The 17,808-nt window shown below is 41.7% G+C and overlaps 2 protein-coding genes across 2 annotated transcripts in view; one reads left to right on the top strand and one right to left on the bottom strand.

The window, feature by feature from the left end:
• LOC120572171 overlaps positions 1-17,808 on the top strand; it is a 284,405-nt gene that overhangs the window by 154,697 nt on the left and 111,900 nt on the right. The gene's annotated exons all lie outside the window — the stretch shown is intronic.
• LOC120572162 (serine/threonine-protein kinase DCLK2-like) overlaps positions 8,273-17,808 on the bottom strand; it is a 24,710-nt gene continuing 15,174 nt past the window's right edge. The window contains exons 7-16 of the mRNA XM_039821334.1: positions 16,753-16,825; positions 15,617-15,722; positions 15,388-15,445; positions 13,704-13,823; positions 13,455-13,601; positions 12,270-12,403; positions 10,737-10,814; positions 10,492-10,588; positions 9,720-9,800; positions 8,273-8,930 (exon numbers count right to left, since the gene is read on the bottom strand). Coding sequence (XP_039677268.1) covers positions 8,805-8,930; positions 9,720-9,800; positions 10,492-10,588; positions 10,737-10,814; positions 12,270-12,403; positions 13,455-13,601; positions 13,704-13,823; positions 15,388-15,445; positions 15,617-15,722; positions 16,753-16,825 — 1,020 coding nt within the window. The 3' untranslated portion in view covers positions 8,273-8,804. The remainder of the gene's footprint in view (positions 8,931-9,719; positions 9,801-10,491; positions 10,589-10,736; positions 10,815-12,269; positions 12,404-13,454; positions 13,602-13,703; positions 13,824-15,387; positions 15,446-15,616; positions 15,723-16,752; positions 16,826-17,808) is intronic.

Raw genomic sequence — 17,808 nt, forward strand, 5'->3', positions numbered from 1 at the left:
CTGAGTTTCACCTCGCCAGCTTGATTTCTTTGATGCGCCATTTCACCTCTCGACAACAGGGATATAAGGGATAAACTTTCCTCACACAGAAAGCCAAACCTTTTATATCATATTGATATGCTGATTTGCAGTAAAGTTGTTTGTCATCTTTTGGACTTTGCACTATGGAACCATGGAAAGTAAAGCAATCCTTGAACTGGTTTATCTATAAACGGGGCAGAAACCAGGAAACATAAAGTCAGAGTTGGATTTGAACATTGGCATTTTATGGCCCACAAAGTATACAGTATGTCAATTGGAAAGTACCAGCAACAGACACAGTATGAATCATTTGGTTAACGAACTTAAATTGGAATAAAACTAACTGGTTCAGTTTAGGAAATGCTCATGGTTTGGGTTAAAATAACTTTATGTAACTAATTTATGTGTTGAAGTTAACTTACGTACATGACGTAAACTAATTATGCTGCGTAAGCTAAAATAACTTGTTTACTTTTGGTCTCACACGATATGAACAGTGACAGTCCTGCGTTTGTTTAACCCATCCATACACCCATGGGCGTCAGTTTGGTTTGAAATGTGCTGGGAACAGAGACGCATTCGGATTTTCTCTTTCGCGCAGGTCATGTTTTGAAAGACGCTGTCCTGTAGCTTACTAATGTAAATAAAAATGTATACAAAAATGTGATGATGTCCGACATGTTTTATGAAGAAGAAAGCCTTCAATTTTCAAAAAAGTAAAGTTGTTGCAGTTGCTGTGTCTGTGCCTGCCCTGTGGGGATAGTGATTTTTGTGGATTTGTTGGCATCTGTCGCTCAAGTAACAAGCTAACTAAATTGAGCTTGAGGTTTTAAAAAAAAAGTGGTGGGTATAAAATGACTCATGACGAAATCTGATAGGTACGAGTCTCCACCAAAATCGACGCCTATGCATACACCCAGACCAACCGCCCATAAATAAATATTATCTTTGTTTTTAAGTGTTACAGTTAAATTAAAAAAGAATCCCTTTTATATAAAGCAGTTCATATCCAGCAGACATAATCCATCAACATATATCAGGAAGACAACAGTTACAAAGACACAGCAGGTTAACATGATGCCACTACATCAGTTTTATTTTCACAGTTCAATTAATCTTTTCTCGATCCAAATCCGGGTTTATGTTTTCGTCAAATGCCCGACGCACCCTGTTCCCAACAAACATACATGTTTCATATCAACACACATCACATTACAGATCATTGTTACCATAAAAAACATGCCTACAGCATGTCCTCAAAAGTTCTCACATCTCCGTCCACTTCAACTCTGGACTAATTTTCCGAAAAGCATCTCGCAGTCAAACGCTCAAACAGCTGAGCTTTAATTTAGATTTTAAAATACTTACATAAAGTGTATGTTTTCTTACTTTCCTAGGAACAACTTTGAGAAAGTTTGAGTTGCGCTGTAAAGAAATAACCCATTTTAAGCAACAAACGTCAAAGTTTTGTATAGCTATTAGGTTCAAGGTTTAAGGGGTTCAGTCAGGTCTTAAACTGGGTTGTCTTCAAAATAATGCTTTTAATGTTTTAACTGATTGAACTCAACATAAATCAATGTCTGACTCAGAGATTACTTTTAGGAAAACCAGCCCAGTTTAGTTCAAACTCCTAATTTCTCTACTGTACTTAATAAAAAAAAAAAATCTGTTCCTGTCTGAAATGAGCCATGATGTGAAATGATCACACACACACACACACACACACACACAGGTTCACATTCTGCATTTGATATAAACACACACAAAGGGCCTGATAACTACAGCCACCCTGGGTCAAATCAATCTGAAATCCACTCAGTCTTTGCTCGCAACAGTGGAACCCAAAGGATTGTCTTTGTAATGATTTGACTGAACTCCACCCGCCTGTCAATTAATTAAAGCTGCATTCAAGTCCCAATGAAGTCACAGTTTCAGGGAATTAGAAGCATTTCTGACAATATTTTTAGTAAACTTTTGTTTGTTACATAAAAGAAAGATGGCGTCAGATACATTTTGAGTTTAAAAAAAAAAGCATTAACAACCAGGACGATATGAGGAAAGGTTTCTTCTTCTTTTAAATTTTATTCAGGGAAGGTTCACTGAGAGGCAGCCTCTCTTTTGCAGGAACGCCCTGATCACATTCACACAGTTCCACATTCATACCTGGAAGCTGCCCAGTACAACCACAGTCTGATCTGCTGGCCACTGAGCAGCTCCACTAGAGTGGTTTGAGATTAAGGGCCTTGCTCAAGGGCACCTCACTGGTGGTAATGAGGGAGGAAGCTGCTCTTTCACTTTCCCCACCCAGATTTTATCCTACCGGTCTGGGGATTGAATTCGACGACCTCCCGGTCACAAGCTTGCGTCTCTAACCTTTAGGCCACCACTGCCCCCATTACTCTAATATGCAATCATTTTTCTTGGAAGTTAATGCAGCACAAAACAGAGAACGGGAAAAAAGAATTGTACAATGTTTACAGTGTCACAATTATGCAACAGGATCTCTCAAACTTGAATAGCCACAAGTGGATTTCAGTACATTCTGTAGTTGACTGCTGGGTTCAATTGATTCTCTGACTCACCAGTTTGTAAAATGCATTTTAGCAGCGAATTTGGTCAATTTTTGGAACCACATGAACAATGCTGAACAAGACGCGAAGACGGGGCAGTGTTTATTGTGCAACTTTGGAGGCGGGCTTTAGGCTGCCCACCCAATCAGAAATTAGAAACGGCACTCTTATTTTTTTGTACACATTTTCTTAACTTTTGTTTTGGTAGGCAAGACTCACGTTTGGGTGGGCTGAGCCCATTCTTGTCCATGCTATCACTGGCCTTAAGTGACGGACAAAAATATCAGAAAATTACAAATCAATGTGATTTTTTTATTGGCTCACAATAGGCCCCTCGTCTTCATTGGCCCCTGGCCGGTAAGCCCGTGCCTTTAGAAAACCCCTGCATGCAAGAAAAGGAACAAAACTTATAGTGATGGATTCAACCAAGTTTTTGCAAGAAATGAACCGAAACAAATAAGCCAGTTTACAGACCTTTTGGAAAATAATCGCACAATGGCATCACTGCCTCTCCTTTCAGCTCTAAAACACATTTGTAGTGCTTGTAGTAAACTGTACATTAGCATCAGATGGCAGGCAGCCAGTCAAAAGTCATAAAAACAGGAAAGATTTCAGCTACTTGGTGACTCAGGTGTGGCTGCAGCACTAAGAGCGTCAACAGAAGGCTCCTCTTGGTTTGGTTTAAAGCAAAGAGAAAAGGAATTAAGACTACTGGGTTCATAGCAGGCATAGAAGGTCGAAGGCCGAGCCGCTGATTAAAAGGAGTTCCAATTTTGCTGCAAAACTGTGATTTAATTGTGAGGAACTGAATGAGTGTGATGATTGAGGTGTACTTGATAATTAGTGTTGGCACAGACTTTACACTGACTACGTTTCTTGTCATCCTAACCCTTGTGTTGTCTTCATGTCAATTGAGCAACTTTTCTGGGTCAAAATTTGAAATGAAATTTATTTATTTTTTTCACAATTTTTGTCGCTTTTCCCGACGTTTTTTTGTCAAGTCTATTATCACTTTTTCAGATGTTTTTTTGGAAATCTAGACGCACCCTAGTGGTAGCAAATGTAATTTGCAGCCAGGGGGGTCTAGCAACTCTCCGTTGGCTTGCGAGCTGGAAAAACCAAACTCTAGTCAGGCCAATAACGTCGTGTATAGAGTCGGTGGGCGGGGCTTAACATAATGACGGCAGAGTTGCGACGGTTCTGCATGAATTCCCTGCTACTTGAAAACAAAGAAGATGGCTGCTGCTGCTGGCGAACAGCGATCTTTGGAATCGGGTTTGGCCGCGACTCTGGAAGACTTGGAGTTCAACTTTTCGGCACAGAAATCATTCTTAACTACGTCACCTTCTTCGTTGCTCTGCCTGGTTGTAGCGCTATCCTATTACGTGCAGAGGGATTCTGAAAGACAACCGTTTATCCCGCCTCTCGGATTGAGCTCAGCCAATGGTGAGTTCACAGACCCAACATCTTGATGTGGGTCTGCCTTGTCAGGCTAACTTTTTGAAACTTTTTCCACAAAAAAATCTCTTTTTTCAAAGTTCTTTTATAAAAAAAATTCTTCAAATGTTGAAAAATGTAATAAAACAGCCAAATTCAATGAAAGTAGTTATTTTACTTGTGAAGAGCGTTGCATGGAACCATCCATGGCATTTATTTAATTTTTGACTATTTGGTTGAAAGAAAAGAAATTTTCTGATATAAAAACTTTTTTGAAAAGGACAACAGGAGGGTTAAAGTAACTTTTCAAGACAGCACATCATTGCCAAAAACTCTTAATCAGCGGCTCCCGCCAAAATGTCAAGGCCATGGAAAGGTCGTGCTAAGTTCAAAGGTCATGATAAGGTCATAACAACACTGCATCAGGTCAACGCATGTATCCAGATAACACTTAAAATCAAGTTTTAAAAACAAAAGTCACCCACTTTCCTTTGATGCAGACACACACACACACACACACACACTGAAACTCGTACTTTCCACATGATTTTAAGTTAAAACATTACACTGTGGAAATCAAACACACTTATTTACACACGCACACACACCTTTCCTTCACCCTCAGTATTCTTATAACCAGTTATAATTAACGACAACTTGATGTATGTGTGGATGGAGCGACGTGATTGATGGATGACCCACTAACGTCACATCTCACAGACTCATGAACACATAAGGAAAGAGATCCATCGTTGCCCACTCGACGATCTCTTTCGTTATGGTTTGTCAACATCCCTCCGAAACCTTGTTTTTCATGAGCCTGTTTTAGATTTTAATGAGCTAAAATGCATGTTCAGGGGTGGAAGAGCTTTACTTAAGTAAAAGTACTAATACAACTCTTTAAAAATAGTTAATTACAAGGAAATTTGCTGCATTGAAAATGCACTTAAAGTATGAAAAGTAAAAGTATTCAATGCAGGAAAAATTTATATAATTGTATATTACTTCCTCATGAATTAATGTTATAATAAGAAACATTGGCTCTTTAGGAAAAACAAGGCAGTTTTTTTTGGGATGCTGACACATGATGTCTATGATGAGATTATTTCTTTTCATTGTGGTATATATTTTTTTTTTTCAAAACTGCTACAGTTTTCCTACTTCACAACGGATTCACACGGACGGACACCAACAGACAGAGTGGTATTTACAGTATTTACAACATATTTTATCCTCCGTTGACTGCAGGCGGGAGGAGAGGCAGGGAGCTCGGGGTTCGGACTGGAACGCGCCCCTCGACCTCGGTCATACTGCCGGTAGAAACCTTTGACAGGTTGGTGAAAATGTATTTTTTTTCTTTAAATTGTGAGGTTTAGAAGTCACTCAGTTAATCTGAGTTACAGTACGAAGGCTGAGGAATAGGTGAAGGACGGGCGATTCTATGTAGACGTGGCTCATTATTTTTGAAGTTTTTGTGTTTGTGTGTTTTTCAAAAACAAATCCGGTAAAAATCTGGTTTTGGAAAAATCATAAAACCAATCAACCATTCAACCATCGAGCTGTAGAAAACCACATTTTGTGGTTTTATGAGGAGTTACGTGTTGGACAGATTTATGGTGAGCAAGAGCACAATTTTCCATTTTCACATTTCTTTTTGTGTATAGGTACAAAAAAATGGGAACATATAACACCTGTCTTGGCCTCTCTTCGTTGGCTTCAGGTACGTTTCAGGATCGATTTTAAGTTCTTATTACTTGTCTTCAAGGCTTTAAATGGTTTGTCCCCTTTGTATCTGGCTGAACTTTTACATCACTTTTCACCAGTCAGAACATCGAGGTCAACCAACTGTCCCTAGGCTAAAAAGTAGAGGGGATCGAGCTTTTGCGGTGGGTGCTCCCATCCTCTGGAATAGCCTTCCATTGTATATTCAAGAGACGCAGAGTATGGGCCCTATTTTAACGATCTAAGCGCACGGCGTGGAGCGCCTGGCGCGGGTGCGTTTAGGGCATGTCCAAATCCAAGTTTAACGGCGGAAAGAAGGGTCCGTGCGCTGGGTGCATGGTTCAAAAGGGTTGTACTTAGTGTCTTCATTAATTCCTAGGTGTGTTTTGGGCGTAACATGCAATCAACCAATCAGAGTGCCATCTCCCATTCCCTTTAAAAGCCAGGCGCGTTTGGACCTTGGAGCATTGCTGTTATGATGGAGGATTTGACTAATTTGCTGTTAAAATAACAATGAAATGCTGCATTATTGACTTTAGACTTATGCTGATTTAAACAACGCGGGCGCTGGACGGGAAATTGACAACTGCTTCGGTCTTAAACTAGCAAAGACACTTGCGTCAGGCTTTGCGCTGTGCGGGGTGCAAGATAGGGCCCTAAATATACTTTTAAATCCTTGCTAAAGAAACACCGTTTTTACTCTGGCCTTTGGTCCTAGCTGAGTCTGGGCGTCAAATGTGTTTTGTTGTTTCATGTTACTTGTAACAATGTATTTTACGTGACAATTCTGCATTTTATATTTACCTTGTTCAGCACATTGGTCAACCACTGTTGTTTTAATGTGCTATATAAATAAATTTGACATTGACATAGCTTAAAGTGGGAACGATAACATGTTAATTAGTCCGCGTTAGAGGTGCTGGTAGGCAGATTTCTGAACTTTGGACCTTAGTCTTGAGGCTGAGCTGGAGTATGTCCTCCCTGCTACACGCTTACGTACAGACATGAAAAAGATATAAATTTTCTCATCCAACTCTTGGCAAGAAGGCATATTTTTTTAAATGTCAACCTATCCCTTTAAACAGATCTGCACCTTTTCAAAAGCCATGGTAAACTTTAGAGGGAAAAAAATCTGTAAAAACCCCCAAAAAACAATGAGCCTTATCTGTCTATACAGCCAATGGCTGTGCTGGGGTCTGAAGAGTGGAACGTATGGAAAGGTATGGGCTGAGATTTTAGGATATTACAAGGAATTAATCAGCAGCGTAAACAGGCACAGTACTCAAATATCTCCTCGGGTTGGTGGGTGCCAAGTAGAAGAAATGAGAAACGTCCTTCAGGTCAGCGAAAGGAGAGCTGGAGGGTAAAGGCAGGATAAATGGGACGTTTCCCAGAATACATGGAAGACATCCTGGTCGCCAAGCGGCAGGGACTATAGAGGAAATGATCCCTAAACCAGAGAGACTGTTGTCAATTAATCAGTTGTTTATAACCCTATGGTAGCCTTTTTCAAAGCCTCTAAATTAAGCGTAATTCAGAGCAGAGGTAAGGGCCAAATCCAGGAAATGGGTCCAGTCACATGATACTGTACACTGGGTGATGAAACAGGTTGTGTCCAATAGCACCTTCATGGTGTCCCAGTGTTGATATGGTGTGTGTCCTTCAAGTAGCAGTGTGGCAACTTCATTAGTGTCCAGCAAAAAAACTAAATGGGACTCCCATCTCTTGATGGAGCTCATCAGAGAAAATGTAAATACTTTCCAGTACAGCAGCAGAGACGGGACTTGTGAAAGTCTTCAGTTAATTATTAAATGCTTGTTTAGACCAGAGGAGAGGACAGTTTCCAGGAAATAAATTGGAAATACCAACGGAGAACTTGATGTTGTTTGCCGTGGACAAAACGGCACGTGTCCTAGACAAGTGGTAAAGAATACTGTTCAGTTTCCAGTAAATTAAACGGAAAGTCTTTAAAGACCAATGAGAAGGAAACTCATTCGGTGCCGAGTAGAAGAAAACAAAACTCTTCTAGACTAGAGGCAGTGAAACATGACTTGTTCTGGACTAGAGGTTCGGGAACTCCTTCGCCTTCCAGTTGAAAACATGAGACATATTGTAGACCAGATTTGAAGGATCTTGTTTGGTTTCCAGTGGATGAAAAGGAACATGTTTTGTACCAGAGATGAGGTAACTTCTTTGTGTCCAGTACGTGAATTGGGATGAGTTCTCGAGCAGAGACAGATATCTTGTTTGGTTTCCAGTGGATGAAATGGGACACGTTATAAATCATACTTAAGGGAATTTGTTTGGTTTCCAGTGGATGAAAAGGAATGTTCTCTTGACCAGAGGTTGTGGGAACTCTACTTGGCCTTGGCCTTAAGTTTATAGTCCATCTCGGCAGGGCCGGCATGTGTGTGTGGTAGAGTGAGTGAGAGAGTGACGGCGATTAGCTTCGGAGTGTCTCTAGAGTCGTAGTGAGAGAAACAAAGTGTCTCCCCTGTTCTTTCTGACCACGGTGGGAAATCTGGAGCAGGAAAAGTTAACCCTCTCCTTGATCTCATGTTGTTTATGAAGAAGGAGAACCAGGAAATGAGTCGGGGGGGGGGGGGTGCAACGCTACTAAGCCCCTACGTGCGTCGCCGTAGAGAGGTGCATGTCAGGCTACGGTGTAGGGTCCGGTGTAGGTTCGTGTCTCCATGTACCTACGTACGTAACCACTGCATAGATTTGTACGCAGAAGTATAAATCATGCTTATTTTAGTCCAAATGTAAGAGAATTAATTTGGTTTCCAGTAGGGGAAAACTGGTCCCATCCTAGACCGAAGGTGGTGGATTTGTTTGGCTTCCAGAAGCTTTAACTCATTTGGTTTCCAAAAGATCAAACCGGGCGAGTTCTAAACTGAAGATGATGAAACACATTTCGTTTTTATTAGGGGGGAAAAACAAAAAACTTCTGGAACAGATTCAAGGGGAACTCGTCTGGGGGTTTCCAGTCGATCAAAACGCACAATGTTGTGTTTTGGTTTTGAGTCGATGAAACGTGAACGTCGGCGTGTTTTAGACCATTGGTGAGGGAACTTGTTTGGTTTCCAGGATCGGGGATTCCTGCTCCGGTTCCAGTGCTTCTCCACTGAGCTGTTCTTCAGTGCTGCTCACAGTGTGGGAGTCTACGGGAGCCTCGTCCTGAACAAAAACACAACAATAACAAAGCTCAGTAGGAAAGTTAACATAAGACTCTATGTACTCAGATTACTTTTTTGCTTTTAATTTGTAATCTAATGTGCTTGTTTTTAAGCTTTTGTACTGTTTTTACGTTTTTTAGAGTAACTTGAATGTGGAAGTTTCCAGAAAGTAAAAATTTTGCAAAAGCGACGTGTTTTAAAAGAGTTGCTGAACAAATCAGCTCAAGCTGCTTTAAAGGAACACAATGAACCATAGAACATAGTTACTTCTGCTTTAAAGTAGTCTATGTCTACGACTTTCCACTTCAGGGATTGCCCCATCCTTTTTTTTTACCGGATTTCCGTTACCTAACTTTAAAAGCTTTCTTTATGTTGTAATTCTAAACTCGGGTGGATTTCTGAGGACTATGGTTAACTGCTCCTAAGATCTCTGCAGGGTAAATCCAGACAGCTAGCTAGACTATCTGTCCAATCTGAGTTTTCTGTTGCACGACTAAAACAAATTTTAAACGTACACATGTTCCACCAAAACAAGTTCCTTCCCGAGGCTGTTTTGCAGAGGCACCGTGGCTCCGCTCGGCGCTTAACACCGCCCAAGACGATTTGTGATTGGTTTAAAGAAATGCCAATAAACCCGAGCACGTTTTTCTCCCGTCCCAGAATGCTGTGTGGACTCACCACACTAGCTTTAAGGTAACTAACAAACTGATTTGCCGAAAGTGATCTCAGTTCTTCTCTTTAAGCATGTATGTGTGTAGTATTTGTGTAGTTTACACATGCTCCCTCTTACCGTCACCCAGGGGTGAGACAGGACCTCCTCGGCAGTGAAGCGAGTGTCCACGTTCACCTGCAGCATCTGACTGATCAGCATCTGAGGAACAGGTCGTGGAAAGGTCTGAATTTATGTTCTGTTGAAATCTAATGCGACAAGACACCTGGTGCCCAATTACAGAAAAATATCCTACATCCTTTCCCTTTCTTAAAGGAACACTAGAGAACTTTTCCCGCTTTGGTCCCCCTACAGGTTGGAAGCGTAATTGTCCATTACATTACATTATGCAAGTTTGCCAGATCGGGTAGCGGATCTGTAGTTCGAATGAACCGGACAGTGTAATGTAATGGACAATTCCGCTTCCAACCTGTAGGGGGACCGAAGCAGGAAAAGTTACCTAGTGTTGCTTTAACTTTCAAAGATGGGAAAAATCTTCCTATTACAGAAGCAATTCTTAAACTCGTGGCTGCGTCCTATCCTATCTCCGACCTCCTATCTTATCTTAACTTAAGAAATCCTAACTATAACAATAAATTAGATTCTTCAATCCCCACTCGTCCCGTCATGCCTGTATTATTTGATTAAAATGATTCCTCAATAGATTCTGTAAACCAAACTCACGTAGTACTCAAAATATCCAGCCAACGTTAGGCAGACAAAACAACAAACTTCCTTAAATTGTCTACAGTTTGTATTAGTGCTGACTGGAAAAAGCCCTGAATGTCTGACTCCCCAGCATTGAAACGCTCCACCTGAGGACAAATTCACCATCAGTATGAGCGAGAGGTACCTTGGCTGGGAGGCTGATGGCGTCCCAGTCTGGAGACGGAAACTCCAGTTTCCCTCTGAGGATCTGATCAAACAACTCCTCCTGGACGTTATTCTCACTGAGGAGCGCAGGAAGAGGGACATGTTTTGAATAAACTGGACAAAACTTACAACATATGTCTCAGTTAACAGCATTAGAAAAACATATTTAATATAATACAAATTGACATTGTTGATGATGATTACCAAAACTTTGTGTACATTTACCTTCTAAATGGAGGGAATCCACACAGCAGTATGTAGGTGATCACTCCTGCCGCCCAGATATCCACCTTCAGACCATAGCTACACACACACACAGACACACAGACACACACACACACACACACACACACACACACATTTTAATATACATGTCTGTTAACATGTTGTTTTAACAACTAATACCCAGAAACTGAAGCCTACTCCGCATGTAGACAATTTTTTTTTTAATGTAGCTTTTTCTCTGTTTTGGCCTTTCATCCACATACAAACGGTGTTTTAGGTCACTGTAAACCGAGCTTTTGGATAAAATGGCGTTCGTGTGTTAACCTATAGACAAGGAAAACACAGGTTATGGCTTATAACGGCTTGTGTGCGCCGTTATCTACTTTGTGAGGCGTACACAACTGAGGTAGTTTCACTTTGCCAGGCGATCGACACGCTGCGGAGCCGAGGAGGGTCTGGCTCCTCCACATAGCATTCAGGGATGGGAGAACAACGTGCTCTCATAATTGTCATGGGCGGCACTAAGCTCCACAAAGAGCCTCTGCTAAATAGCCTCGGGAAGAAACTTTTGGTGGAACATGTGTACGTTTAAAAGTTGTTTTAGTCGTGCGACAGAAAACTCAGATTGGACAGATAGTCTAGCTAGCTGTCTGGATTTACCCTGCAGAGATCTGAGGAGAAGTTAACATAGTCAAGTTTTCTTGCCATGGCAGACGTTGCCAAAATAGTGCCAGTTCTAACTGCTAGCAGGACTTTTTAAATGTTTACACTAAATGTACGGGTACTCTTTCATTGTATTGTGGAAAGGAAGCGTCAGAATGGAGATCACTGCTACAAAATTTAACGTCGCCAGTCTTGGATGTTGGACTTCTAGCAGTTTGTAGGATTCCTAGCCTGGACGCCAGCTGAACTTAGCCGCGCCCACAACATTTGAGGTCGGGAAGTTCGGTCTGGACTTGATCCGTTGTGGAGCAACTATGCTCAAACCAGAGCTGTTCGGACCAATCAGATTGTCAGGGGGGCGGGCTTTATACGATGATGGACAGATGACCAACAGTAACGTAATCAACCACGTCAGATGTGTAGATCGACAGTGCATTAATTTTAAAAGAGGAACAGAGAACCGCGATCAAGCCATTTGTCGATCGGAAAGATGTTTTTGCCGTCCTTCCTACGTGATTCGGCAACGTCACGTGCTCTGTTGCTCTGATTGGTTGTAGGTCTATCCAATTGAGTGCAGAAGCATTTTCTTGAAACACACCCCATAATCACAGCCCGATGGAGCAGCATCAGACTCACATACTGACTAGAATCTGATTCCAGTAACAATTTCTAATTGACCAACATCTTTTCTTTGCGAGTCCGGGTTTATATCGCTGCCTGATGGCTTGGCGTGCTCTTGAGAGCGCTTTAATTGTGTTTTAGGGGTTTTCATGTGGACAGAGATTTTTCTAAACGGTGCATGTGTGACCAGGATTTTATTTTTAAGAACGTACGAAGGAAAAAAAAAAGTTTAAAAAATACCAGTCTTACCCGGTCTCAGCGATGATCTCCGGGGCGACATACGTCGGCGTGCCACAAACGGTGTACAGCGGTCCCTCCACCACCGTCGCCAAACCAAAGTCGCCCAGCTTCAGTGACTTAGTGCCGTCTGGATACTCACACACCTGCAGTACACACACACTAACACTTCAAATACGCACGGTACTATTACGATTATTATAAAGTAGCTTGTATTCATACACCTACAACACATCTTTTATCCAATAAGTGTAAAGAAAAACTGCTCCTATATTCATGAAGCCAGAATTACATTTTAACATCCCTTTAAATGTATTTATTTTGTCTTATTTATGTATAATTAAATACAGAGTACCGTTAGGACTTTCAAGAATTACTAATAGAACATTGTGTACTACGATTTGAGTTTGTTTTTTTTCAAATACAGGAACTACAAAATAACAGTAACAACATGTCCACAGATAGAAGTTGGACAGCGTATGACTGATTTAGTGAGACACAAATAAGACAGAAGTGCTAATAACTGTATGTTACTACAGCTTTCACTACTGTTGATGCACTATGTTCCCACAGCCCTATGTTCCCACAGCCCTATGTTCCCACAGCCCTATGTTCCCACAGCCCTATGTTCCCACAGCCCTATGGTCCCACAGCCCTATGGTCCCACAGCCCTATGTTCCCACAGCCCTATGTTCCCACAGCCCTATGTTCCCACAGCCCTATGTTCCCACAGCCCTATGTTCCCACAGCCCTATGGTCCCACATTTCTAGGACATTTTCAAAATTAGGTCTTGTGTTCCTACATTTCCCTTCAATTTAAGCCCTATCCTCCCACAACATTTTTTAGGGTTAGGGGGATAAAATCTGATACAAATTTATGAAAAAGGAAATGTGGGAACATAGGACCTAATTTTGAAAATAATCTTCGAAATGTGGGAACATAGGGCTGTGGAAACATAGGCACGCTACCGCATGGGGCAGCCATGTTGGATTTTTAGCTCAGGGTACTGCGAGGCTGTCTGAGTGTGTGTGTGTGTATGTGTGGGTGTGTGTGTGTACCAGTACCGTTTGATGGTGTTTTTTTCCCCCAACTGCTCCTTCCAGGCAGCGCTAAAACCACTGCCTTCAAGGAACCTAACCTTAACCATAACCTAACCTTAACCCTAACCTGGGGGCAAAAAACACTGATAAACGTACCAGCAGGTTCTCTGGTTTGATGTCTCGGTGGACGATGTTCATCCGGTGTAGGTACTTGACGGCCCCGGCCAGGTTGAACACCATGGCGCTGGAGTCGCGCTCGCTGTACTTTGTGGAGGAGGTGATGGCGTCGAACAGGTCGCCGCCCTGAAGGAGGCAAAGATCAAAAGATGGGGGCAAAAATAGTCATTTCAATATTTCTTTATATTCTTTATCGCAAAGACAAACGGGAAGAAGATGAAGAGGCACCTTGACGAGCTCCATGACCAGGAACAGCTGACTGGGCGTTTCATCCACCTCGATTAACTGGATGATGCTCGGATGTCGAACCCTCCGCAGCACTGCCACTTCATTTTCTATCAGGTGCTCCTGACACACACGCACACACGCACACACACACACAGACACACACACACACACACACACACACACACATGTTAACGCAATGGCTGTTTTTCTGTTTTTTGTCAGGTGGATGCTGAGTAGCAAAAGGAAAGGACACCTGCGAGTCCTGCTGTCAGCGCTCCAGGTAACTCTCTCACACACACACACACACAGACACACTCACACACACACATATACATTTAAAGAATATTTGGTTAACAGGCGTTGGTTCTTCAGACGCTGCTGAGGTGTTAAGCTTTCTACGGAGACAGACTTGACAGGTTCTACGTTTTTCTCAGATCTCCCAGCCTTCCTGAACTGCACACGGAAAGTTCTGCACCTGATTGAATTTCTCCTTGTTCTTTCTGAAGATCGGTTCATTGTTTGAAAGTAAGACGGAGCTTTAAACTCTTTGCAACTTTAGAACTAATGTGGAGTTAGTTAGCCACATGAGCTAACGTTTGCAACTGATGAAGAAATAAATATGCTATTTCCTTATGTTCTTTTTCACAAACCATCAAAATAATAATAATTAAAATGTATTCACATATTCATGTTTACATACATGATGAAGAGTGTTACTGTCATTATTATTTCAAGGTATGGATAAATGCTAATTTCTAATTGAGAGGTGGTTTTTTTTTTTTTTAAAAATAAGAATTTGAGTGAGAAAAAAAAAAAAAAAAAAAGAAGGCGTTAAAAAGGGGGGCCCGACGAAAGGGAAAAAGCCCGAAGGCCCGACAGAATTCGGCCCGAGCCCGACAAGTAAATTTTGATTGACAGCTTTTTAAAAGCCCGAACCCGTTTACAGCTCAACATTATTCAAATGTGCGCACGCACTCAGCTCTTTTGCCTTTTGTCAAGAATTAGTCCTTTATACATTTTTTAACGTAGGCCACATGTGTAAAACCCAAGGCCCGCGGGCCAAATCCGGCCACTTGCAAATTTTGATCCGGCCGGCATATCAATTTATGTTCACAATAGATTTTGGGCCGCCTAGATGTGCCTTTGAGGCTCAGAAATTGCCATAGAACCAGAGAGTTTACATATTCAGGCTGTGAAACAGGTTGTTGTTGTAAAAAAAAAAAAATATCTTTGATTTGCTAAACTCTGTGATGGCTAAGGAACTCTTTTGCTAACTTTTTAGGGCTTTATGTTGACCAAACTGTTAGTGAGAAAGCTATATGAGACACAAATAATAAAGGTGTTATTCAACTTTTCGGTTGAAAAAAGGCATGTCAAACATGTCTGGCCCTTAATATGATTCTCATTCTCCAGTGTGGCCCTTAGTGAAGTTGAGTTCGACAGCCCTGACGTAGGCTATAGGCCACTTGGAAGTTGGAACAAAGAAATGAAATAAGTCCTCCAGAGGCCAGCCTCCGTTTCACCTCCTCAGCATCCATTTTAGCGCTAATCGAAACACATCACCTGACCGCTCATTTACCGCGCAACCTGGAGCGCAAGCCCGAGCCCGTGTAAAATGATAGAAATTAAGACAAAGATCTTCAGCTCTACAGGGGACCTTAAGAGTGCTACATATCAGCGTTACCTTCCCGCAGCAGCGAGCTTTATCAATGATCTTCAGAGCGTACTCCTGCCCCGTCGACCTGTCAATCAAAACACAACGCAAACTTTAACAGTAGCCCATCAATCTTAACAACATTTGAACTTTCATGAAAGTAACTAGGGTGTTATCATTTATCTGTCCATTTCTTTTTGAATAATAGTTTGGACTGTTCCAAAAACAACAACGGCAAAAAAAAAAAAAGCTCCCTTACCTCTCCACGCACTCTTTTACCACGGCAAAGTTCCCGTCTCCGATCACTTTACCGACTTGGTACTTCTCGTTGATCATGGAGGAAGAAACGGTCCGATTACCGTTCACTGTGAGGAGGAGGAGAAGAAGTCTTTTATATTTCACTCATTCGAATCCCATTTGAGCCCCATGACCTCTACGTGACCAACCAGCTTCAACAACATGTTCAGAGTTTGACAGCTTTCATTAAGATGTTGGCTTTGGAAATTAAACTCTTGAACCCAGAAACTCAAAAGGTTTTCTGTCCCCTTGACACACGTTAAGCCACGGAGTCTTTTTCTGCTTCACAGGTCGGTCGGTGTGTTGACTTTCCCTCAGAGCGTACGCCAGACTAACCCTTGATGCCTCGAGGCTTTCAAGCTGCCACTGACTCACAGTCAGAGCTCTTTTTTTTTCGGGCTCTTCAGTCTTTGCTTGAGATGCTGTTTTTCAAAATTCACTCAGATACTCAGTCTAAAAACAAACTCGCATGACGCAGCTCTGTTATGAAATCCGTTGGCTTTGAAAATGTCCCGATTCATCACCTCAAAACCTTTCTGTAAAGGTCCGTTCTGTTAGCTGTTTTGTTTGGGCCTAAACTTAAATATGTAGGTTTCAAATGTATCGTAGTTTGATCCTAACCTTTAATGCTGGCTTTCTGAGAGCATTAAAGGTTAGCTTTTCTGACGATCTCAACAAGAAGTGACTTTAGAGTCAGTTAAAGGTCCCATGGCATGAAAATGTCACTTTATGAGGTTTTTTAACATTAATATGCATTCCCCCAGCCTGCCTATGGTCCCCCAGTGGCTAGAAATCGCGATAAGTGTAAACCGAGCCCTGGGTATCCTGCTCTGCCTTTGAGAAAATGAAAGCTCAGATGGGCCGATCTGGAATCTTCTCCTTATGAGGTCATAAGGGGCAAGGTAACCTCCCCTTTCTCTGCTTTGCCCACCCAGAGAATTTGGCCCACCCATGAGAGAGAGACATCATGGCTTTCAAACGAGCGAAGAATGGCAGTTGGTCAAGGCCACACCCCCACCCTCCTCCTCCCCCACAGGCCCTTGATACAGACTTCAGACTATTGATTGTAAAAATCGAAACATAATCACACACACACACCTTCGACAGGGGTGTCATCCAGCTGCTCGGCTTCTCCGTTTACATCCGTGGAGGAAGCTCGACGCGGAGAAACCTAGAGAGGAAAATAAGAACGATTTATTCTTTTATTTTTAAGAAATGGGGGGAATCCTGATAAGAAAGAGAGGAAACAAAAGTGAGAGACCAACACAGGATGTAAAAGTAGAAACAGACAAATATGGGAAGAAGGAGTTCCTGATTCAAGATTTAAAGAAAAAGAAAAGGATTAAGACGGAAAAGAGACAGAATCTCGGAAACAGTTCATGAACAAATTCTCCAACTAAATTCAAAACACAAGTTTGGAACCTGCTTTAAAATGATTGACTATTAAAGGGTAACTACCGTTTTTTTCAACCTTTTTTCCTATGTTTTTGTGTCTGAGTGACTGATGAGCACAACAGTCTTTGACATTGGTCCAGTATTAAGCGAGAGCGCTGCAGTCGGCAGCAGCAAAACAAGCGGCAATGTAAGTTAATAGGGTGATTGTCCAGCTTGTATTTACCTTCACAAAAGTGCTCGTTTTGCCAGTGACAGACTCAGAATAATATTCTAAGTGTCTGACAACATTATAGAAAGGATTTCTAAGGAGGTTGACCTCTTTGTTAAAGAGTAAGATCCTTTTTTTAAACATGAAAACATCGTGAAATTGCGTTCGCTAAACCCACCAGACTCCATGTAAATAAACAGTGATTTTAGCATCGTAAAATACACTTCATTTAAAGTTGACAGAAACTAAATCAAAATATTAAACGACGTTTTGGGTCGTCTTTCCACTTTTTCAACCATCACAACTCTAGTTTTGGTAGACTTAAACACACAGTTTACAGATTTACATGTGAAAATACGTTGGCTCTATGCACGCTAAAAGTAGTGTTTTTTTAAATGGAGTCTGGTGGGCTTAGAGCTAGTGACTTCAGAGCTGTTTCTGGTTAAACAGAAAGGTCTCAAAGAGGTTTTAAAGGTCTATCTCTGTAGGGATCCTTTCCTTAATGTTGTCAGACACTTATAACTTATATTAATCTGAGCCTTTCAGTGACA

The sequence above is a fragment of the Perca fluviatilis genome, chromosome 14 (genome assembly GCF_010015445.1).
Source record: "Perca fluviatilis chromosome 14, GENO_Pfluv_1.0, whole genome shotgun sequence".
In the NCBI taxonomy this organism is placed as follows: domain Eukaryota; kingdom Metazoa; phylum Chordata; class Actinopteri; order Perciformes; family Percidae; genus Perca; species Perca fluviatilis.